A 17621-nucleotide genomic window follows, 5' to 3' on the forward strand; every position below is an offset into this window, starting at 1 on the left:
GTAAAATTACACTGGCACCACTCCCCACCTCTTCCTCCGCTACATTGATGACTGCATTGGTGCCACCTCGTGCTCCCGCGAGGAGGTTAAGCAATTCATCAACTTCACCAACACATCCCACCCTGACCTTAAATTTACCTGGACCATCTCTGACACCTCGCTCCCCTTCCTGGACCGCTCCATCTCCATTAGTGACGACCGACTTGACACTGACATTTTTTACAAACCCACCGACTCCCACAGCTACCTGGATTACACCTCTTCCCACCCTAACTCTTGCAAAAATGCCATCCCGTATTCCCAATTCCTCCACCTCCACCGGATCTGCTCCCAGGACAACCAGTTCCACCATAGGACACACCAGATGGCCTCCTTCTTTAGAGACCGCAATTTCCCTTCCCACGTGGTTAAAGATGCCCTCCAACGCATCTCGTCTACATCCCGCACCTCCGCCCTCAGACCCCACCCCTCCAACCGTAACAAGGACAGAACGCCCCTGGTGCTCACCTTCCACCCGACCAACCTTCGCATAAACCAAATCATCCGCTGACGTTTCCACCACCTCCAAACAGACCCCATCACCAGGGATATATTTCCCTCCCCACCCCTTTCCGCCTTCCGCAAAGACCGTTCCCTCCGCGACTACCTGGTCAGGTCCACGCCCCCAAACAACCCACCCTCCCATCCTGGCACCTTCCCCTGCCACCACAGGAACTGTAAAACCTGCGCCCACACCTCCTCCCTCACCTCTATCCAAGGCCCTAAAGGAGCCTTCCACATCCATCAAAGTTTTACCTGCACATCCACCAATATCATTTATTGTATCTGTTGCTCCCGATGCGGTCTCCTCTACATTGGGGAGACTGGGCGCCTCCTAGCAGAGCACTTTAGGGAACATCTCCGGGACACCCACACCAATCAACCAAACCGCCCCGTGGCCCAACATTTCAACTCCCCCTCCCACTCTGCTGAGGACATGGAGGTCCTGGGCCTCCTTCACCGCCGCTCCCTCACCACCAGACGCCTGGAGGAAGAACGCCTCATCTTCCGCCTCGGAACACTTCAACCCCAGGGCATCAATGTGGACTTCAACAGTTTCCTCATTTCCCCTTCCCCCACCTCACCCCAGTCCCAAACTTCCAGCTCAGCACTGTACCCATGACTTGTCTGGACTTGTCCTACCTGCCTATCTCCTTTTCCATCTATCCACTCCACCCTCTCCTCCCTGACCTATCACCTTCATCCCCTCCCCCACTCACCCATTGTACTCTATGCTACTCTCTCCCCACCCCCACCCTCCTCTAGCTTATCTCTCCACGCTTCAGGCTCACTGCCTTTATTCCTGATGAAGGGCTTTTGCCCGAAACGTCGATTTCGCTGCTCGTTGGATGCTGCCTGAACTGCTGTGCTCTTCCAGCACCACTAATCCCATATCCTTCTAATCCTTCCCTATTCACGTGTCTGTCCAGATGCCTTTTAAATGCTGTTAATGTCCCTTCCACTGACAGCTCATTCCATCTGTGTACCACCCTCTGTATAAAACAAGTTGTCCATCAGGTTCCCTTTTATTCTTTCCCCTCGAACCTTAACCTGACGCCCTTCAGTCCTCTATTTCCCCAACCCTGAGTGCATTCACCCTATCCCTGCCTCTCGTGATGTTATACATCTCTATAAGGTCCCCCCCTCAGTCTCCTACTCTCTAATGAGAATAGTCCTAGCTTGTCTAACCTCTGCTAATAACGCAGTCCCTTTAGTCCAGGCAACATCCTTGTAAATTCCTTCTGCACTCTTTCCACTCTAATAACATCCTTCCTATAGCACGCTGACCAAAACTGAACACAATCCTCCCGAGTGTGGCCTCACCAACCTCCTGTACAACTGCAACATAACTTCCCAGCTTCAATACTCAGTGCCCTGTCTGATAAAGGCCAGTCTGCCACAAGCCTGCCTTCCCTGCCCTGTCGACCTGGGACTCCACTTTCAGAGACCCATGAACCTGAACTCCAAGGTCCCTCTGTTCCACTACACCCCTTAAGGCCCCACCATTCACCATGAAATGTTACAGACTAGGCCAGACCACTCAAAACATTCTTAAGCAGGCAGCACAGACCATAACTTTGCAATTTGTTTCGGTAAGTGTACAGTGAAAATTACCCAGAGTAAGTTAACGAGGTTGACTAATAGGTTTTAAAAAAGACAAAAAATTTATTCACAAAGTTATTCGGTGAAACACAAAAAACAGAACAAAGAACATCCACAGAACTCAGACTTAATTACTCTGTCCCGAATATACACAACGTACCCAATCAGCAAACCCCTTAAAACACAGCTTTTAAAAAATAGAACAGATGCTTCCAGGTTGAAGTTAGAAGGGCAGAAAGAGAATGAGCCTGTTCACACAGTCCACTGCTGAACTCCCAACTAGTTCTGGACTGAACTGCTCAGCTAGAGAGCTGACCACTCCCCTTCCATTATACACGTCACTTCTAAAACATGACCCCTTTAGCCTGAAGTCTCCTCTGTTTACATAGAAACAAAAATGTCTCTCAATGCCCTTTAATCTCTGTCCCAAACCAGTCTAATCGGAGCCAGGAGAGTTTTATGACCCCTCTGAAAAAAATCAAGGACACAGTATCCTTGAGAAAAATAACAGCTTTTAGAGAATAAAGGAGCCAGTTTGTGATGGAGACTCCTCCCTTGGTTTGACTTTCCAAACTGCAAGGCCTCACGCTTGTCGATACTCGAATCTATTTGCTGTCTCTCGGCCCACTTCCCCAGCTGATCAAGATCCTGCTGCAATTTCTGACAACCTTCCTCACTGTCCACGATATCGCCCATCTTAGTGTCATCAGTAAACCTACTAACATAGGCCAAAGTGGGGGCTGCAGATGCTGGAGATCAGAGTCTAGATTAGAGTGTGGTGCTGGAAAAGCACAGCAGGTCAGGCAGCATCTGAGGAGCAGGAGAATCGACGTTTCGGGCATGAGCCCTTCATCGGAAACCTATTAGCATGCCTCGTACATTCTCATCCAAATCTTGGATATAGATAACAAACAGAAACGGGCCCAGCACCGACCTGAGGCACTCCACGAGTCACAGGCCTCCAGTACAACAAGCATCCTCCCACTATTACCCTCTGCTTCCTGTGGATAATGTGGGGAGGAAGGCCAGAATGGGATAGCTCCCTTAGTTTGGTAAGGCACAGTGTTTAAGAGCAGGGAGGTTACGTGAATGCTTCAGTAAGGTCCCTCCTGACAGACTGGTTAACAAGGTTAGATCACAAGGGAGACAGGGAGGTCTCGCGATCTGGGCACAGAACAGGCTCAAAGATCATCAGAGACCCTGAGACAGCACCTTCCAAACCCACAGCCACTTCCACCCAGAAGGACAAGGGGCAGCAGATCCATGGGGACCCCACCCCCTGCAAGTTCCCCTCCGAGCCCCTCCCCATCCCGACTTGGAAATATATCGGCCGTTCCTTCAGTGGGGCTGGGTCCCAATCCTGGAATTCCCTCCCTAAGGGACATTGTGGGTCTACCCACAGCACATGGACTGCAGTGGTTCAAGAAGGCAGCTCACCCCCACCTTCTCAAGGGGGGGGGCAACTAGGGACAGGGACAGGGGCAGGAAATGCAGCTCACCCCCACCTTCTCAATGGGGGGGCAACTAGGGACAGGGGCAGGAAATGCAGCTCACCCCCACCTTCTCAAGGGGGTCAACTAGGGACAGGGGCAGTAAATGCAGCTCACCCCCACCTTTTCATGGGGGGGCAACTAGGGACAGGGGCAGTAAATGCAGCTCACCCCCACCTTCTCAAGGGAGGGGGGCAACTAGGGACAGGGGCAGGAAATGCAGCTCACCCCCACCTTCTCAAGGGGGGGGCAACTAGGGACAGGGGCAGTAAATGCAGCTCACCCTCACCTTCTCAAGGGGGGTAACTAGGGACAGGGGCAGTAAATGCAGCTCACCCCCACCTTCTCAAGGGGGGTAACTAGGAACAGGGGGCAGTAAATGCAGCTCACCCTCACCTTCTCAAGGGGGGTAACTAGGGACAGGGGCAGTAAATGCAGCTTACCCTCACCTTCTCAAGGGGGGTAACTAGGGACAGGGGCAGTAAATGCAGCTTACCCCCACCTCTCAAGGGGGGTAACTAGGGGTGGGGAAATAAATGGAGCCCTTCACCACCTCCAGGGGCAGTTAGGGCTGGGTGAGTAAATGGTGGCCTCTCCCGGTGAGTGAGGGGAGATGTTGCTGCAGAGAGAGGGTGGGGAAGGGGTTAACAGTGTTGCTGGTGAATTGTCTGTCAGTGTGGGAGCACGTCTGCCTGGGCCTCGGCCCAGTTGTGGAACTGGTTTGTGTCAAACACTGGGTGGGGTCGGCTGATACACCTGGCAACGTGTAACCCTGCCTCCCTTCGGCATTCCGGCCTCTCCCTCTCGGGAAGGTGGGAGGGAGGGGAGGAAACGAACACTCAGGTCTCTCCCTCCGCCAGGGACCCTCGGTGTACGGGGAGAGGGGGGTGCCACCCTCGCTCTGGGACAGATCTGTGGGCCTCTGCTGCTCGCTTCAGGAAGTCCCGAGAGCCGCGCCCGGAGATCTGGGATCTGCCAGGAGGAGGGATCCCAGGCCGGATCCGATCGGGAACGGTGAGTTATCACTCCCCCACCCCCGGGGAGTTGGGGGGGGGAGGGGAGGGAGAGGGAGGAGTATCCACTTCTGTGAGAGACCTGTGGAGATTCACACCATGGAGTCAGGCCCTTCGGCCCGTCTCTCTGTGCTGCCCCGGGAGAGGGCACGCCCTCAAGGGGAGGGGATGACCCTCTGGGACTGAGGTGCGGAGGGGTTCACTCAGCCAGTGGGGGTGGGGTGGGGTATCTGGGGGATACTTTGGGGTCCCCTTTAAGACAGACTTGTGGATCGGTAATGGGGGGGGGGGGGGGTCAAGGGTTAGAGAAGGGTGAGTGGGGTGGACAAATACATCAGCCAAGGGCCAATGGGCAGAATGGCCTGACTCTGCTGAGCTCTCTGGAGTCTGGTGTGGTTTACTGGGACTCCCTTCCGGGAGAGTGTCCCTGGGTATTGCACAAGGGGGGTGGGGGGATCATGGGGGTGAAAGTGAGGGGTAGGGGCATTGCTGTGGGTCACTGGAACTGCACCAGCCTGAGGTTCACCAATGAGACTCAGTGGTTAGCACGGCAGCCTCACAGCATCAGGGACCCAGGTTCGATCCCACCCCCGGGCAACTGTCTGTGTGGGGTTTCCACGTTCTCCCCGTGTCTGCGTGGGTTTCCTCCGGGTGCTCCGGTTTCCTCCCACAGTCCAAAGATGTGCAGGTTAGGGTGGATTGGCCATGGGGAATTGTCCCATAGTGCCCAGGGATGTGTAGGTTAGGGTGGATTGGTCATGGGAAATTGTCCCATAGTGCCCAGGGATGTGCAGGTTAGGGTGGATTGGTCATGGGAAATTGTCCCATAGTGTCCAGGGATGTGTAGGTTAGGGTGGATTGGCCATGGGAAATTGTCCCATAGTGCCCAGGGATGTGTAGGTTAGGGTGGATTGGCCATGGGAAAATTGTCCCATAGTGCCCAGGGATGTACAGGTTAGGGTGGATTGGTCATGGGAAATTGTCCCATAGTGTCCAGGGATGTGTAGGTTAGGGTGGATTGGCCATGGGAAATTGTCCCATAGTGCCCAGGGATGTGCAGGTTAGGGTGGATTGGCCATGGGGAAATTGTCCCATAGTGCCCAGGGATGTGTAGGTTTGGGTGGATTGGCCATGGGAAATTGTCCCATAGTGCCCAGGGAAGTGCAGGTTAGGGTGGATTGGCCATGGGAAATTGTCCCATAGTGCCCAGGGATGTACAGGTTAGGGTGGATTGGCCATGGGAAATTGTCCCATAGTGCCCAGGGATGTGCAGGTTAGGGTGGGTTGGCTATGGGAAATTGTCCCATAGTGCCCAGGGATGTGTAGGTTAGGGTGGATTGGCCATGGGAAATTGTCCCATAGTGCCCAGGGATGTGCAGGTTAGGGTGGGTTGGCTATGGGAAATTGTCCCATAGTGCCCAGGGATGTGCAGGTTAGGGTGGGTTGGCTATGGGAAATTGTCCCATAGTGCCCAGGGATGTGCAGGTTAGGTGCATTCAACAGGACTAAATGTAGAATAACAGGGTAGGGGAATGGGTTTGGTTGGGTTACTCTCACAGGGTCGGTGTGGACCTGTTGGGCCAAATCGCCTGTTTCCACTCGGCAGGGAATCTATGAGATTGATGAAGTGTTCCCCGTTCGGGGTTGGGGTGGGGTCAGACTGAGGATATGGGGTTGGCCGTGTCAGACTGAACTGAGGAGAATTGTCCTCCCCCAGAGAGTGGGGAGTCACCCCCACAGAGGGCAGGATGGGGACACAGTGTAGACAGGCAGAGGCCTGGGGGAACACAGTGTAGACAGGCAGGGGGCAGGGGGGACACAGTGTAGACAGGCAGGGGGCAGGGGGGACACAGTGTAGACAGGCAGGGGGCTGGGGGGACACAGTGTAGACAGGCAGGGGGCAGGGGGAACACAGTGTAGACAGACAGGGGGCTGGGGGGACACAGTGTAGACAGACAGGGGGCTGGGGGAACACAGTGTAGACAGACAGGGGGCAGGGGATCACAGTGTAGACAGGCAGGTGGCTGGGGGAACACAGTGTAGACAGGCAGGGGACTGGGGTACACAGTGTAGACAGACAGGGGACTGGGGGTACACAGTGTAGACAGGCAGGGGGCTGGGGGCACACAGTGTAGACAGGCAGGTGGCTGGGGGAACACAGTGTAGACAGGCAGGGGACTGGGGTACACAGTGTAGACAGGCAGGGGGCTGGGGGAACACAGTGTAGACAGGCAGGGGGCAGGGGGAACACAGTGTAGACAGGCAGGGGGCAGGGGGGACACAGTGTAGACAGGCAGGGGGCTGGGGGGACACAGTGTAGACAGGCAGGGGACTGGGGGGACACAGTGTAGACAGGCAGGGGACTGGGGTACACAGTGTAGACAGGCAGGGGGCAGGGGATCACAGTGTAGACAGGCAGGGGGCTGGGGGAACACAGTGTAGACAGGCAGGGGACTGGGGGGACACAGTGTAGACAGGCAGGGGGCTGGGGGAACACAGTGTAGACAGGCAGGGGGCTGGGGGGACACAGTGTAGACAGGCAGGGGGCTGGGGGGACACAGTGTAGACAGGCAGGGGACTGGGGGGACACAGTGTAGACAGGCAGGGGACTGGGGGGACACAGTGTAGACAGGCAGGGGACTGGGGGGACACAGTGTAGACAGGCAGGGGGCTGGGGGAACACACTGTAGACAGGCAGGGGGCTGGGGGAACACAGTGTAGACAGGCAGGGGACTGGGGGAACACAGTGTAGACAGGCAGGGGGCTGGGGGGACACAGTGTAGACAGGCAGGGGACTGGGGGGACACAGTGTAGACAGGCAGGGGGCTGGGGGGACACAGTGTAGACAGGCAGGGGACTGGGGGGACACAGTGTAGACAGGCAGGGGACTGGGGGGACACAGTGTAGACAGACAGGGGACTGGGGGGACACAGTGTAGACAGGCAGGGGACTGGGGGAAGACAGTGTAGGCAGGCAGGGAGCTGGGGGAAGGCAGTGTAGGCAGGCAGGGGTCTGGGGGAACACAGTGTAGACAGGCAGGGGATACACAGTGTAGACAGTCAGGGGACTGGGGTACACAGTGTAGACAGACAGGGGGCTGGGGGGACACAGTGTAGACAGACAGGGGGCTGGGGGGACACAGTGTAGACAGACAGGGGGCTGGGGGGACACAGTGTAGACAGGCAGGGGACTGGGGGAAGACAGTGTAGGCAGGCAGGGAGCTGGGGGAAGGCAGTGTAGACAGGCAGGGGGCTGGGGGAACACAGTGTAGACAGGCAGGGGGCTGGGGGAACACAGTGTAGACAGACAGGGGGCTGGGGGAACACAGTGTAGACAGACAGGGGGCTGGGGGGACACAGTGTAGACAGGCAGGGGACTGGGGGAAGACAGTGTAGGCAGGCAGGGAGCTGGGGGAAGGCAGTGTAGACAGGCAGGGGGCTGGGGGAACACAGTGTAGACAGGCAGGGGATACACAGTGTAGACAGTCAGGGGACTGGGGTACACAGTGTAGACAAGAAGGGGGCAGGGGGAACACAGTGTAGAGAGACAGGGGGCTGGGGGAACACAGTGTAGACAGGCAGGGGGCTGGGGAACACAGTGTAGACAGGCAGGGGGCTGGGGGGACACAGTGTAGACAGGCAGGGGGCTGGGGGAACACAGTGTAGACAGGCAGGGGGCTGGGGGAACACAGTGTAGACAGACAGGCGGCTGGGGGAACACAGTGTAGACAGACAGGCGGCTGGGGGCTGGGGGAACACACTGTAGACAGGCAGGGGGCTGGGGGAAGGCAGTGTAGACAGACAGGGGGCTGGGGGTACACAGTGTAGACAGACAGGGGGCAGGGGGCTGGGGGAACACACTGTAGACAGGCAGAGGGCTGGGGGAACACACTGTAGACAGGCAGAGGGCTGGGGGGACACAGTGTAGACAGGCAGGGGGCTGGGGGCTCACAGTGTAGACAGGCAGGGGGCTGGGGGAACACAGTGTAGACAGGCAGGGGGCTGGGGGAACACACTGTAGACAGGCAGGGGGCTGGGGGAACACACTGTAGGCAGGCAGGGAGCTGGGGGGACACAATGTAGACAGGCAGGGGGCTGGGGGCACACAGTGTAGACAGGCAGGGGGCTGGGGGAACACAGTGTAGACAGACAGGGGGCTGGGGGAAGACAGTGTAGGCAGACAGGGGGCTGGGGGAACACAGTGTAGACAGGCAGGGAGCTGGGGGGACACAATGTAGACAGGCAGGGGGCTGGGGGGACACAGTGTAGACAGGCAGGGAGCTGGGGGGACACAATGTAGACAGGCAGGGGACTGGGGGGACACAGTATAGACAGACAGGAGGCTGGGGGGACATAGTGTAGACAGACAGGGATAAGGGGGCTGGGGGAACACACTGTATAGAGACAGGGGGCTGGGGGTACACAGTGTAGACAGACAGGGGGCAGGGGGCTGGGGGAACACACTGTAGACAGGCAGGGGGCTGGGGGGACACAATGTAGACAGGCAGGGGGCTGGGGGAACACAGTGTAGACAGACAGGGGGCTGGGGGAACACAGTATAGACAGACAGGGGGCTGGGGGAACACAGTATAGACAGACAGGGGGCAGGTGGCTGTGGGAACACACTGTATAGAGACAGGGGGCTGGGGGAACACACCGTAGACAGGCAGAGGGCTGGGGGGACACAGTGTAGACAGGCAGGGGGCTGGGGGAACACAGTGTAGACAGGCAGGGGGCAGGGGGAACACAGTGTAGACAGGCAGGGAGCAGAGGGGACACAGTGTAGACAGGCAGGGAGCAGAGGGGACACAGTGTAGACAGGCAGGGGGCAGGGGGGACACAGTGTAGACAGGCAGGGGGCTGGGGGCTCACAGTGTAGACAGGCAGGGGGCTGGGGGGACACAGTGTAGACAGACAGGGGGCTGGGGGAACACACTGTAGACAGGCAGGGGGCTGGGGGAACACACTGTAGACAGGCAGGGGGCAGGGGGCACACAGTGTAGACAGGTAGGGGGCAGGGGGAACACACTGTAGACAGACAGGGGGCTGGGGGACACAGTGTAGACAGACAGGGGGCTGGGGGCTGGGGGAACACACTGTAGACAGACAGGGGGCTGGGGGACACAGTGTAGACAGGCAGGGGACTGGGGGAACACAGTGTAGACAGGCAGGGGGCTGGGGGAACACAGTGTAGACAGGCAGGGGGCTGGGGGAACAGTGTAGACAGACAGGGGGCTGGGGGGACACAGTAGACAGGCAGGGTGCTGGGGGCACACAGTGTAGACAGGCAGGGGGCTGGGGGAATACAGTGTAGACAGGCAGGGGGCAGGGGGCACACAGTGTAGACAGGCAGGGGGCTGGGGGCACACAGTGTGGACAGGCAGGGGGCTGGGGGAACACACTGTAGACAGGCAGGGGGCTGGGGGGACACAGTGTAGACAGGCGGGGGCTGGGGGGACACAGTGTAGACAGGCAGGGGGCTGGGGGAACACAGTGTAGACAGACAGGGGGCAGGGGGCTGGGGGGACACAGCCTGGTCTGACATCATCTGGAGATGGAGAATTCGATGATCCTTCCAGCCTCCTGCATCTCTGCACATCCCTCACTCAGAGTCATCTGCCCCTTGGCCTGACATTTGTATTCTTCTCTTTCTCTCTGTCTCTCTCTCTCTCTGTCTGTCTGTCTCTCTCTCTCTCTCTCTCTCAGGGCTCATTCCCCACCTATTCCCTCCCTCCAATCCCCACACTCTGTCACCAAGATAAAGATCACCTTTTTCCCAGTTCTCCTCCTGCTGTCTGTCTCACCCTTACCCATTCCCTCTCTCCTCACACCCTCCCACCCTTCTCTTTGCTCTCTCTCTTCCTCCCCCCCCTCTCTTTCCCCTGCCCTCTCACTCTCTCCCCCCTCCCCCTCTCGCTGCTTCCCCCCCATGTCCGTGAGATATCTCTCTCTCTCCCCCCCGTGTGTGTGTGTGAGATCTCTCTCTCTCTCTCTCTCTCTCTCTCTAACCAGACTGTCTCTGTGTCACTGAGGGGTTAATCTCTAACTGATTGAATGTTGAGTGCAGTTTCAGGGTCCAGAGTCCACACTGATCAGCTGAGGGAACTTTCATCACTCTCCCACTGATTGGATTAGCTCCTCTATGCCTGATTGCCAATTGGGAGTTATCTATCTCTGACCTGCTTACTCCCAATCTCTTTCCCCCAACACACACACATCAGCTCAGTCTGTGCCTTCTCTCTCTCTCTCTCTCCCCCCCTCCCTGTTAAAGGGACTGGCCGTGTGTCAGCGAGTCTCGGGTCAGTGAGTCTCTGGAATGAGCCGTTGATGTGCAATAGGAGCGGCAGCGTGGAAGGGAGACTGAAACAGGTGGGGAAGACTGTTCCAAGTATACAGCGATGGGTTAGCTCGAAGGGCCAGAGGTTAGCAGCTGGAGTTGAACGCGGAGATGTATGAGGTTGGGAATGGGCTGGTGAGGGGAACAGGAAGGTGAACTAGGTCTCAAAATGGAGAGAAAGGTCAGAGTGCTTCAGTGTGGAGGGAATCTGGGTTTCCTCGTATCGGAATCACAGAAAACTAGTCTGCAGAGGTGTGAAGTTGGAAAGTGTGGTGCTGGAAAAGCGCAGCAGGTCAGGCAGCATCCGAGGAGCAGGAGAGTCGATGTTTCGGGCATAAGCCCTTCTTCAGGAATTCAGGCCATGGAAAATTGTCCCATAGAGCCCAGGGATGAGCAGGTTAGGGTGGATTGGCCAGGGGAAATTGTCCCATAGTGCCCAGGGATGTGCAGGTTAGGGTGGATTGGCCATGGGAAATTGTCCCATAGTGCCCCAGGGATGTGTAGGTTAGGGTGGATTGGCCATGGGAAATTGTCACATAGTGCCCCAGGGATGTGTAGGTTAGGGTGGATTGGCCATGGGAAATTGTCACATAGTGCCCAGGGATGTGCAGGTTAGGGTGGATTGGCCGTGGGAAATTGTCCCATAGTGTCCAGGGATGTACAGGTTAGGGTGGATTGGCCATGGGAAATTGTCCCATAGTGTCCCAGGGATGTGTAGGTTAGGGTGGATTGACCATGGGAAATTGTCCCATAGTGTCCAGGGATGTACAGGTTAGGGTGGATTGGCCATGGGAAATTGTCCCATAGTGTCCAGGGATGTACAGGTTAGGGTGGATTGGCCATGGGAAATTGTCCCATAGTGTCCAGGGATGTGTAGGTTCGGGTGGATTGGCCATGGGAATTGTCCCATAGTGTCCAGGGATGTACAGGTTAGGGTGGATTGGTCATGGGAAATTGTCCCATAGTGCCCAGGGATGTGCAGGTTAGGGTGGATTGGCCATGGGAAATTGTCCCATAGTGTCCAGGGATGTACAGGTTAGGGTGGATTGGTCATGGGAAATTGTCCCATAGTGTCCAGGGATGTGTAGGTTAGGGTGGATTGGCCATGGGAAATTGTCCCATAGTGTCCAGGGATGTACAGGTTAGGGTGGATTGGCCATGGGAAATTGTCCCATAGTGCCCAGGAATGTGTAGGTTAGGGTGGATTGGTCGTGGGAGTTGCAGGGTTTTGGGGATTGGGTAGATCCGGGTGGGATGACCTTGAAGGGGTTGGTGTGGACCCTCAGTGTAACAGGGGCTGTGCTGCAGGAATGGGGAGATGTTGAATGAGTGATGGGTCAGAGGGAGTTGCGGAGACCGGGCAGGGCTGAGGCTGCCATCGCTCAGTGAGGTGATAGTATGGAAGGCTAGGGCCCAAATGGCCTCATGCTGCGCACCCTTGCGTTCCTGGTGATGGCTGACTCTCTTTCTCTTCCCCCTCCCCCAGCAGGTGAAGTCCCCGGAGGGTCTGTCCACCCCCTCCCTCCGGGGTGCACAGTGCGATCCCAGGATGAAGGAGCAGTGCCGGCTGTGCGGGGCTGAGCTGAGGGGGACCAGGAGGAGGTGGATATTCGGCTCGGCCTCTGGGGTGGACCTTAGCGCCGTGCTGTCCCACGTGCTGGGCCGAAGGGTGTGCCGGGGGTCCGGGGGTGGGGACGGGGACGGTGGGGGGGAGGGGGAGTTCCTGTGCGGGAAGTGCGCCTCCTCCCTCCACAGGCTGCAGCGCTTGGACGGGGTGGTGGCCCGGGTGCGGGCCCTGTCCCTGCAGAAGGTCCGGGAGCTCCTGGGCCAGAGGGAGCGGCTGCGGCACTGCCTGCTCCACCTGCACTCCCGGGTCCGGCCCGCAGGGGGAGACGCCAGCAGCAGCAGCAGCAGCAATCCCCAAGGCGGCCAGTATGAGGCGCTCCTGGAGCAGGAGCTGGCGCTGTCCACCTTTGAGTGTTGGTCCCTGGACTCCAGCCCCAGGGATTGTGTGTGTCCCGGTCGGAGCTGCTCCGGCTGCTCGGTATTCCGGGTCTCCGACGCCGCCTACGAGAGTGTGTGCCGGTTCCCCCGGCGCCTGGCCTCCCTGCGGCACTCCAGGAGCATGCCCCTGGACTGGGGGGTCCTGGGCAGCCCCGTGGGCTCGGGGGCTAGCAGGTGGAGCGTGGCCGAAGGGTCTCCGCGCTCCGACGGGGGCTGGCCCCGTCCCCGGTCCCTGTCCTCCGCCTCCTCCCTGGGAGCCCCCCCCAGCTCTGAGCCCGACAGCGACGATACCCCCTTCCAGGAGGAGGAGGATGGGGGGGGTCAATGGGGGTGGGCACTGTCGGCTACACTGGCATCACTCAGGGGCATCACCCCCCGCCCGGTGCCCGTCACACCTGGTGGCAGCAGGATCCCGGTCCGCACTGGGACAAGGACAAGGACGGGGACAGGGACGGAACCGGCGCTAGGAGAGTGGCACACTCCCGGAGAATATCCCAGCGGAATCCAGGAATCCCTCCTGGAGACGGACGCTGACCTCTCAGCCGAGTATCTGCCCTTCGACCTGCGGGTAAGGAGCCTTTATCCCCCCCCCCGCCCTTTTCCCCCTTTCCCCCTTTCCCCCTTCCCTTCCCTCCTCCGTCCTCCAACAACAACCTGCATTTGTGCAGAACCGCCAGGGGGTAGTGGAGCGATTGTCACCGTGCTTCCAGTCGTTCACAGGGTGTGCGAGGAGGAGGGGGGGGGAACAATATTTCTTGCCTGCCCTTAATTGCCCCATGGGGCCAGCATTGGGTCTGGAGTCACTTGTAAGACACAGGAGATGAGATTAGGCCATTCAGCCCATCCAGCCCACTCCACCATTCCATCATGGTGGATAGGTTTCTCAACCCCATTCTCCAGCTTTTTTCCCTTGGACCTCTTGATACCCAAGAACCTACCAATCTCTGTCTCACTGCCCTGGCCCCCCCCAACCTTCTGTGGTAATGAATCCCATCGGTTCCCCACTCTCCAGCTGAAGACGTTTCTCCTTCTCTCTCTGTTCTCCAAGGCCTTCCCTTTAATCTAAGGCTGTGCCCTCGGGTCCTAGTCTCTCCCACCGATGGAAACATCTTCCCAACATTCCCCCTGTCCAGGATTCCTCCCCCCTCTCATCCTTCTCAACCCCCATCGAGTATAAACCCAGGGTCCTCAAACATTCCTCAGATGTTAAGCTTTTTGTACCTGGGCCCATTCTCGGGAACCTCCTCTGGACCTGCTCCAGCTCCCGATCATCGGTCAGACCGAGTAAGGATGGGAGGTTTCCCTCCCTGACGGGCACAAGGGGCACCCAGGGGGTGGGTCAGATAGACAGACAGAGCCCAGAGAATGGTCACTCGGCCAGTCCCAGGGTTGGATGGACTGTCTGATGGGGAGACGATGAGGGGGCTGGGGCCTGGACCCCACTGGGGTTTAGCAGATTGAGAGGTGACCTTTATTGACAGATTCTGAGGGGGTAGGGGTGTTTGACAGGGGATCCTGGGGAGAGGGTGCTTTCCCCCTGTACCACCCTGGGATAAAACAGGCCAGTGCCTATCCAGACACAGAACTGGTGGGAATTGACAGAATCCAGGGAATAGTGGATGGTTTCCGGACCGGGGAGGAGGGGTAATTATCTGGAGTGGAACGTTCGTTGGACTGACACTATCCCAGCTCAGATGCCCAGGGAATGGGGGGACAGGTTCAGAGTTTACAAATGGCACTGAACATGTGTAGAGCGTCTCGGGGGGAACAGGAAGGGGTTTGGGTCCATTGGGACGATGTAGAGAGGGAGGGAACAGGAAGGGGTTTGGGTCCATCGGGACGGTGTAGAGCGGGAGTGAACAGGAAGGGGTTTGGGGCCCATTGGGACGGTGTAGAGTGGGAGTGAACGGGGAAGGGGTTTGGGTCCATTGGGACAGTGTAGAGCAGGAGTGAACAGGAAGGGGTTTGGGGCCCATTGGGACGGTGTAGAGCGGGAGTGAAGGGGAAGGGGTTTGGGGTCCATTGGGACGGTGTAGAGCAGGAGTGAACAGGAAGGGGTTTGGGGCCCATTGGGACGATGTAGAGTGGGAGTGACCGGGGCAGGGGTTTGGGGTCCATTGGGACAGTGTAGAGCGGGAGTGAACAGGAAGGGGTTTGGGGCCCATTGGGACGGTGTAGAGTGGGAGTGAACGGGGAAGGGGTTTGGGTCCATTGGGACAGTGTAGAGCAGGAGTGAACAGGAAGGGGTTTGGGGCCCATTGGGACGGTGTAGAGCGGGAGTGAAGGGGAAGGGGTTTGGGGTCCATTGGGACGGTGTAGAGCAGGAGTGAACAGGAAGGGGTTTGGGGCCCATTGGGACAGTGTAGAGTGGGAGTGAGGGGAAGGGGTTTGGGTCCATTGGGACAGTGTAGAGCAGGAGTGAATGGGGAAGGGGTTTGGGTCCATTGGGACGGTGTAGAGCGGGAGTGAAGGGGAAGGGGTTTGGGGTCCATTGGGACGGTGTAGAGTGGGAGTGAACGGGGAAGGGGTTTGGGTCCATTGGGACAGTGTAGAGCAGGAGTGAACAGGAAGGGGTTTGGGGCCCATTGGGACAGTGTAGAGTGGGAGTGAGGGGAAGGGGTTTGGGGCCCATTGGGATGATGTAGAGCGGGAGTGAATGGGGAAGGGGTTTGGGTCCATGGGGACGGTGTAGAGTGGGAGTGAAGGGGAAGGGGTTTGGGGTCCATTGGGACGGTGTAGAGTGGGAGTGACCGGGGAAGGGGTTTGGGTCCATGGGGACGGTGTAGAGCGGGAGTGAAGGAGAAGGGGTTTGGGGTCCATTGGGACGGTGTAGAGTGGGAGTGAACGGGGAAGGGGTTTGGGTCCATTGGGACGGTGTAGAGTGGGAGTGAAGGAGAAGGGGTTTGGGGTCCATTGGGACGATGTAGTGCGGGAGTGAAGGAGAAGGGGTTTGGGTCCATTGGGACGATGTAGAGCGGGAGTGAACGGGGAAGGGGTTTGGATCCATTGGGACGGCGTAGAGTGGGAGTGAACAGGAAGGGGTTTGGGGTCCATTGGGACGGTGTAGAACGGGAGTGAACGGGGAAGGGGTTTGGATCCATTGGGACGGTGTAGAGTGGGAGTGAACAGGAAGGGGTTTGGGGTCCATTGGGACGGTGTAGAGTGGGAGTGAACGGGGAAGGGGTTTGGGGTCCATTGGGACGGTGTAGAGTGGGAGTGAAGGGGAAGGGGTTTGGGTTCCATTGGGACGGTGTAGAGCGGGAGTGAGCAGGAAGGGGTTTGGGGCCCATTGGGACGGTGTAGAGTGGGAGTGAAGGGGAAGGGGTTTGGGGTCCATTGGGACGGTGTAGAGTGGGAGTGAAGGAGAAGGGGTTTGGGGTCCATTGGGACGGTGTAGAGCGGGAGTGAATGGGGAAGGGGTTTGGGGTCCATTGGGGACGATGTAGAGCGGGAGTGAAGGAGAAGGGGTTTGGGGCCCATTGGGACGGTGTAGAGTGGGAGTGAAGGGGAAGGGGTTTGGGGTCCATTGGGACGGTGTAGAGCGGGAGTGAATGGGGAAGGGGTTTGGGTCCATTGGGACGGTGTAGAGCGGGAGTGAAGGGGAAGGGGTTTGGGGTCCATTGGGACGGTGTAGAGTGGGAGTGAACGGGGAAGGGGTTTGGGTCCATTGGGACAGTGTAGAGCAGGAGTGAACAGGAAGGGGTTTGGGGCCCATTGGGACAGTGTAGAGTGGGAGTGAGGGGAAGGGGTTTGGGGCCCATTGGGATGATGTAGAGCGGGAGTGAATGGGGAAGGGGTTTGGGTCCATGGGGACGGTGTAGAGTGGGAGTGAAGGGGAAGGGGTTTGGGGTCCATTGGGACGGTGTAGAGTGGGAGTGACCGGGGAAGGGGTTTGGGTCCATGGGGACGGTGTAGAGCGGGAGTGAAGGAGAAGGGGTTTGGGGCCCATTGGGACGGTGTAGAGTGGGAGTGAAGGGGAAGGGGTTTGGGGTCCATTGGGACGGTGTAGAGCGGGAGTGAAGGGGAAGGGGTTTGGGTTCCATTGGGACGGTGTAGAGCGGGAGTGAGCAGGAAGGGGTTTGGGGCCCATTGGGACGGTGTAGAGTGGGAGTGAAGGGGAAGGGGTTTGGGGTCCATTGGGACGGTGTAGAGTGGGAGTGAAGGAGAAGGGGTTTGGGGTCCATTGGGACGGTGTAGAGCGGGAGTGAATGGGGAAGGGGTTTGGGGTCCATTGGGGACGATGTAGAGCGGGAGTGAAGGAGAAGGGGTTTGGGGCCCATTGGGACGGTGTAGAGTGGGAGTGAAGGGGAAGGGGTTTGGGGTCCATTGGGACGGTGTAGAGCGGGAGTGAAGGGGAAGGGGTTTGGGGTCCATGGGGACGGTGTAGAGCGGGAGTGAACAGGAAGGGGTTTGGGGTCCATTGGGACGGTGTAGAGCGGGAGGGAACGGGGAAGGGGTTTGGGGTCCATTGGGACGGTGTAGAGCGGGAGTGAAGGAGAAGGGGTTTGGGGTCCATTGGGGACGGTGTAGAGCGGGAGTGAAGGGGAAGGGGTTTGGGTCCATTGGGACGATGTAGAGTGGGAGTGAACGGGGAAGGGGTTTGGGGCCCATTGGGACGGTGTAGAGCGGGAGTGAA

At 58.1% G+C, this 17621-nt stretch overlaps 2 protein-coding genes across 4 annotated transcripts in view; one reads left to right on the forward strand and one right to left on the reverse strand.

Moving 5' to 3' along the window:
- The window catches only part of LOC140455173 (uncharacterized), a 459457-nt gene that overhangs the window by 376488 nt on the left and 65348 nt on the right, over positions 1 to 17621 (reverse strand). The window lies entirely within an intron of this gene.
- The window catches only part of LOC140455046 (uncharacterized), a 47987-nt gene continuing 43068 nt past the window's right edge, over positions 12703 to 17621 (forward strand). Inside the window, exon 1 of the mRNA XM_072549714.1 lies at positions 12703 to 13553. Coding sequence (XP_072405815.1) covers positions 13107 to 13553 — 447 coding nt within the window. The 5' untranslated portion in view covers positions 12703 to 13106. The remainder of the gene's footprint in view (positions 13554 to 17621) is intronic.

The sequence above is a fragment of the Chiloscyllium punctatum genome, chromosome 30 (assembly GCF_047496795.1).
Source record: "Chiloscyllium punctatum isolate Juve2018m chromosome 30, sChiPun1.3, whole genome shotgun sequence".
NCBI lineage: Eukaryota > Metazoa > Chordata > Chondrichthyes > Orectolobiformes > Hemiscylliidae > Chiloscyllium > Chiloscyllium punctatum.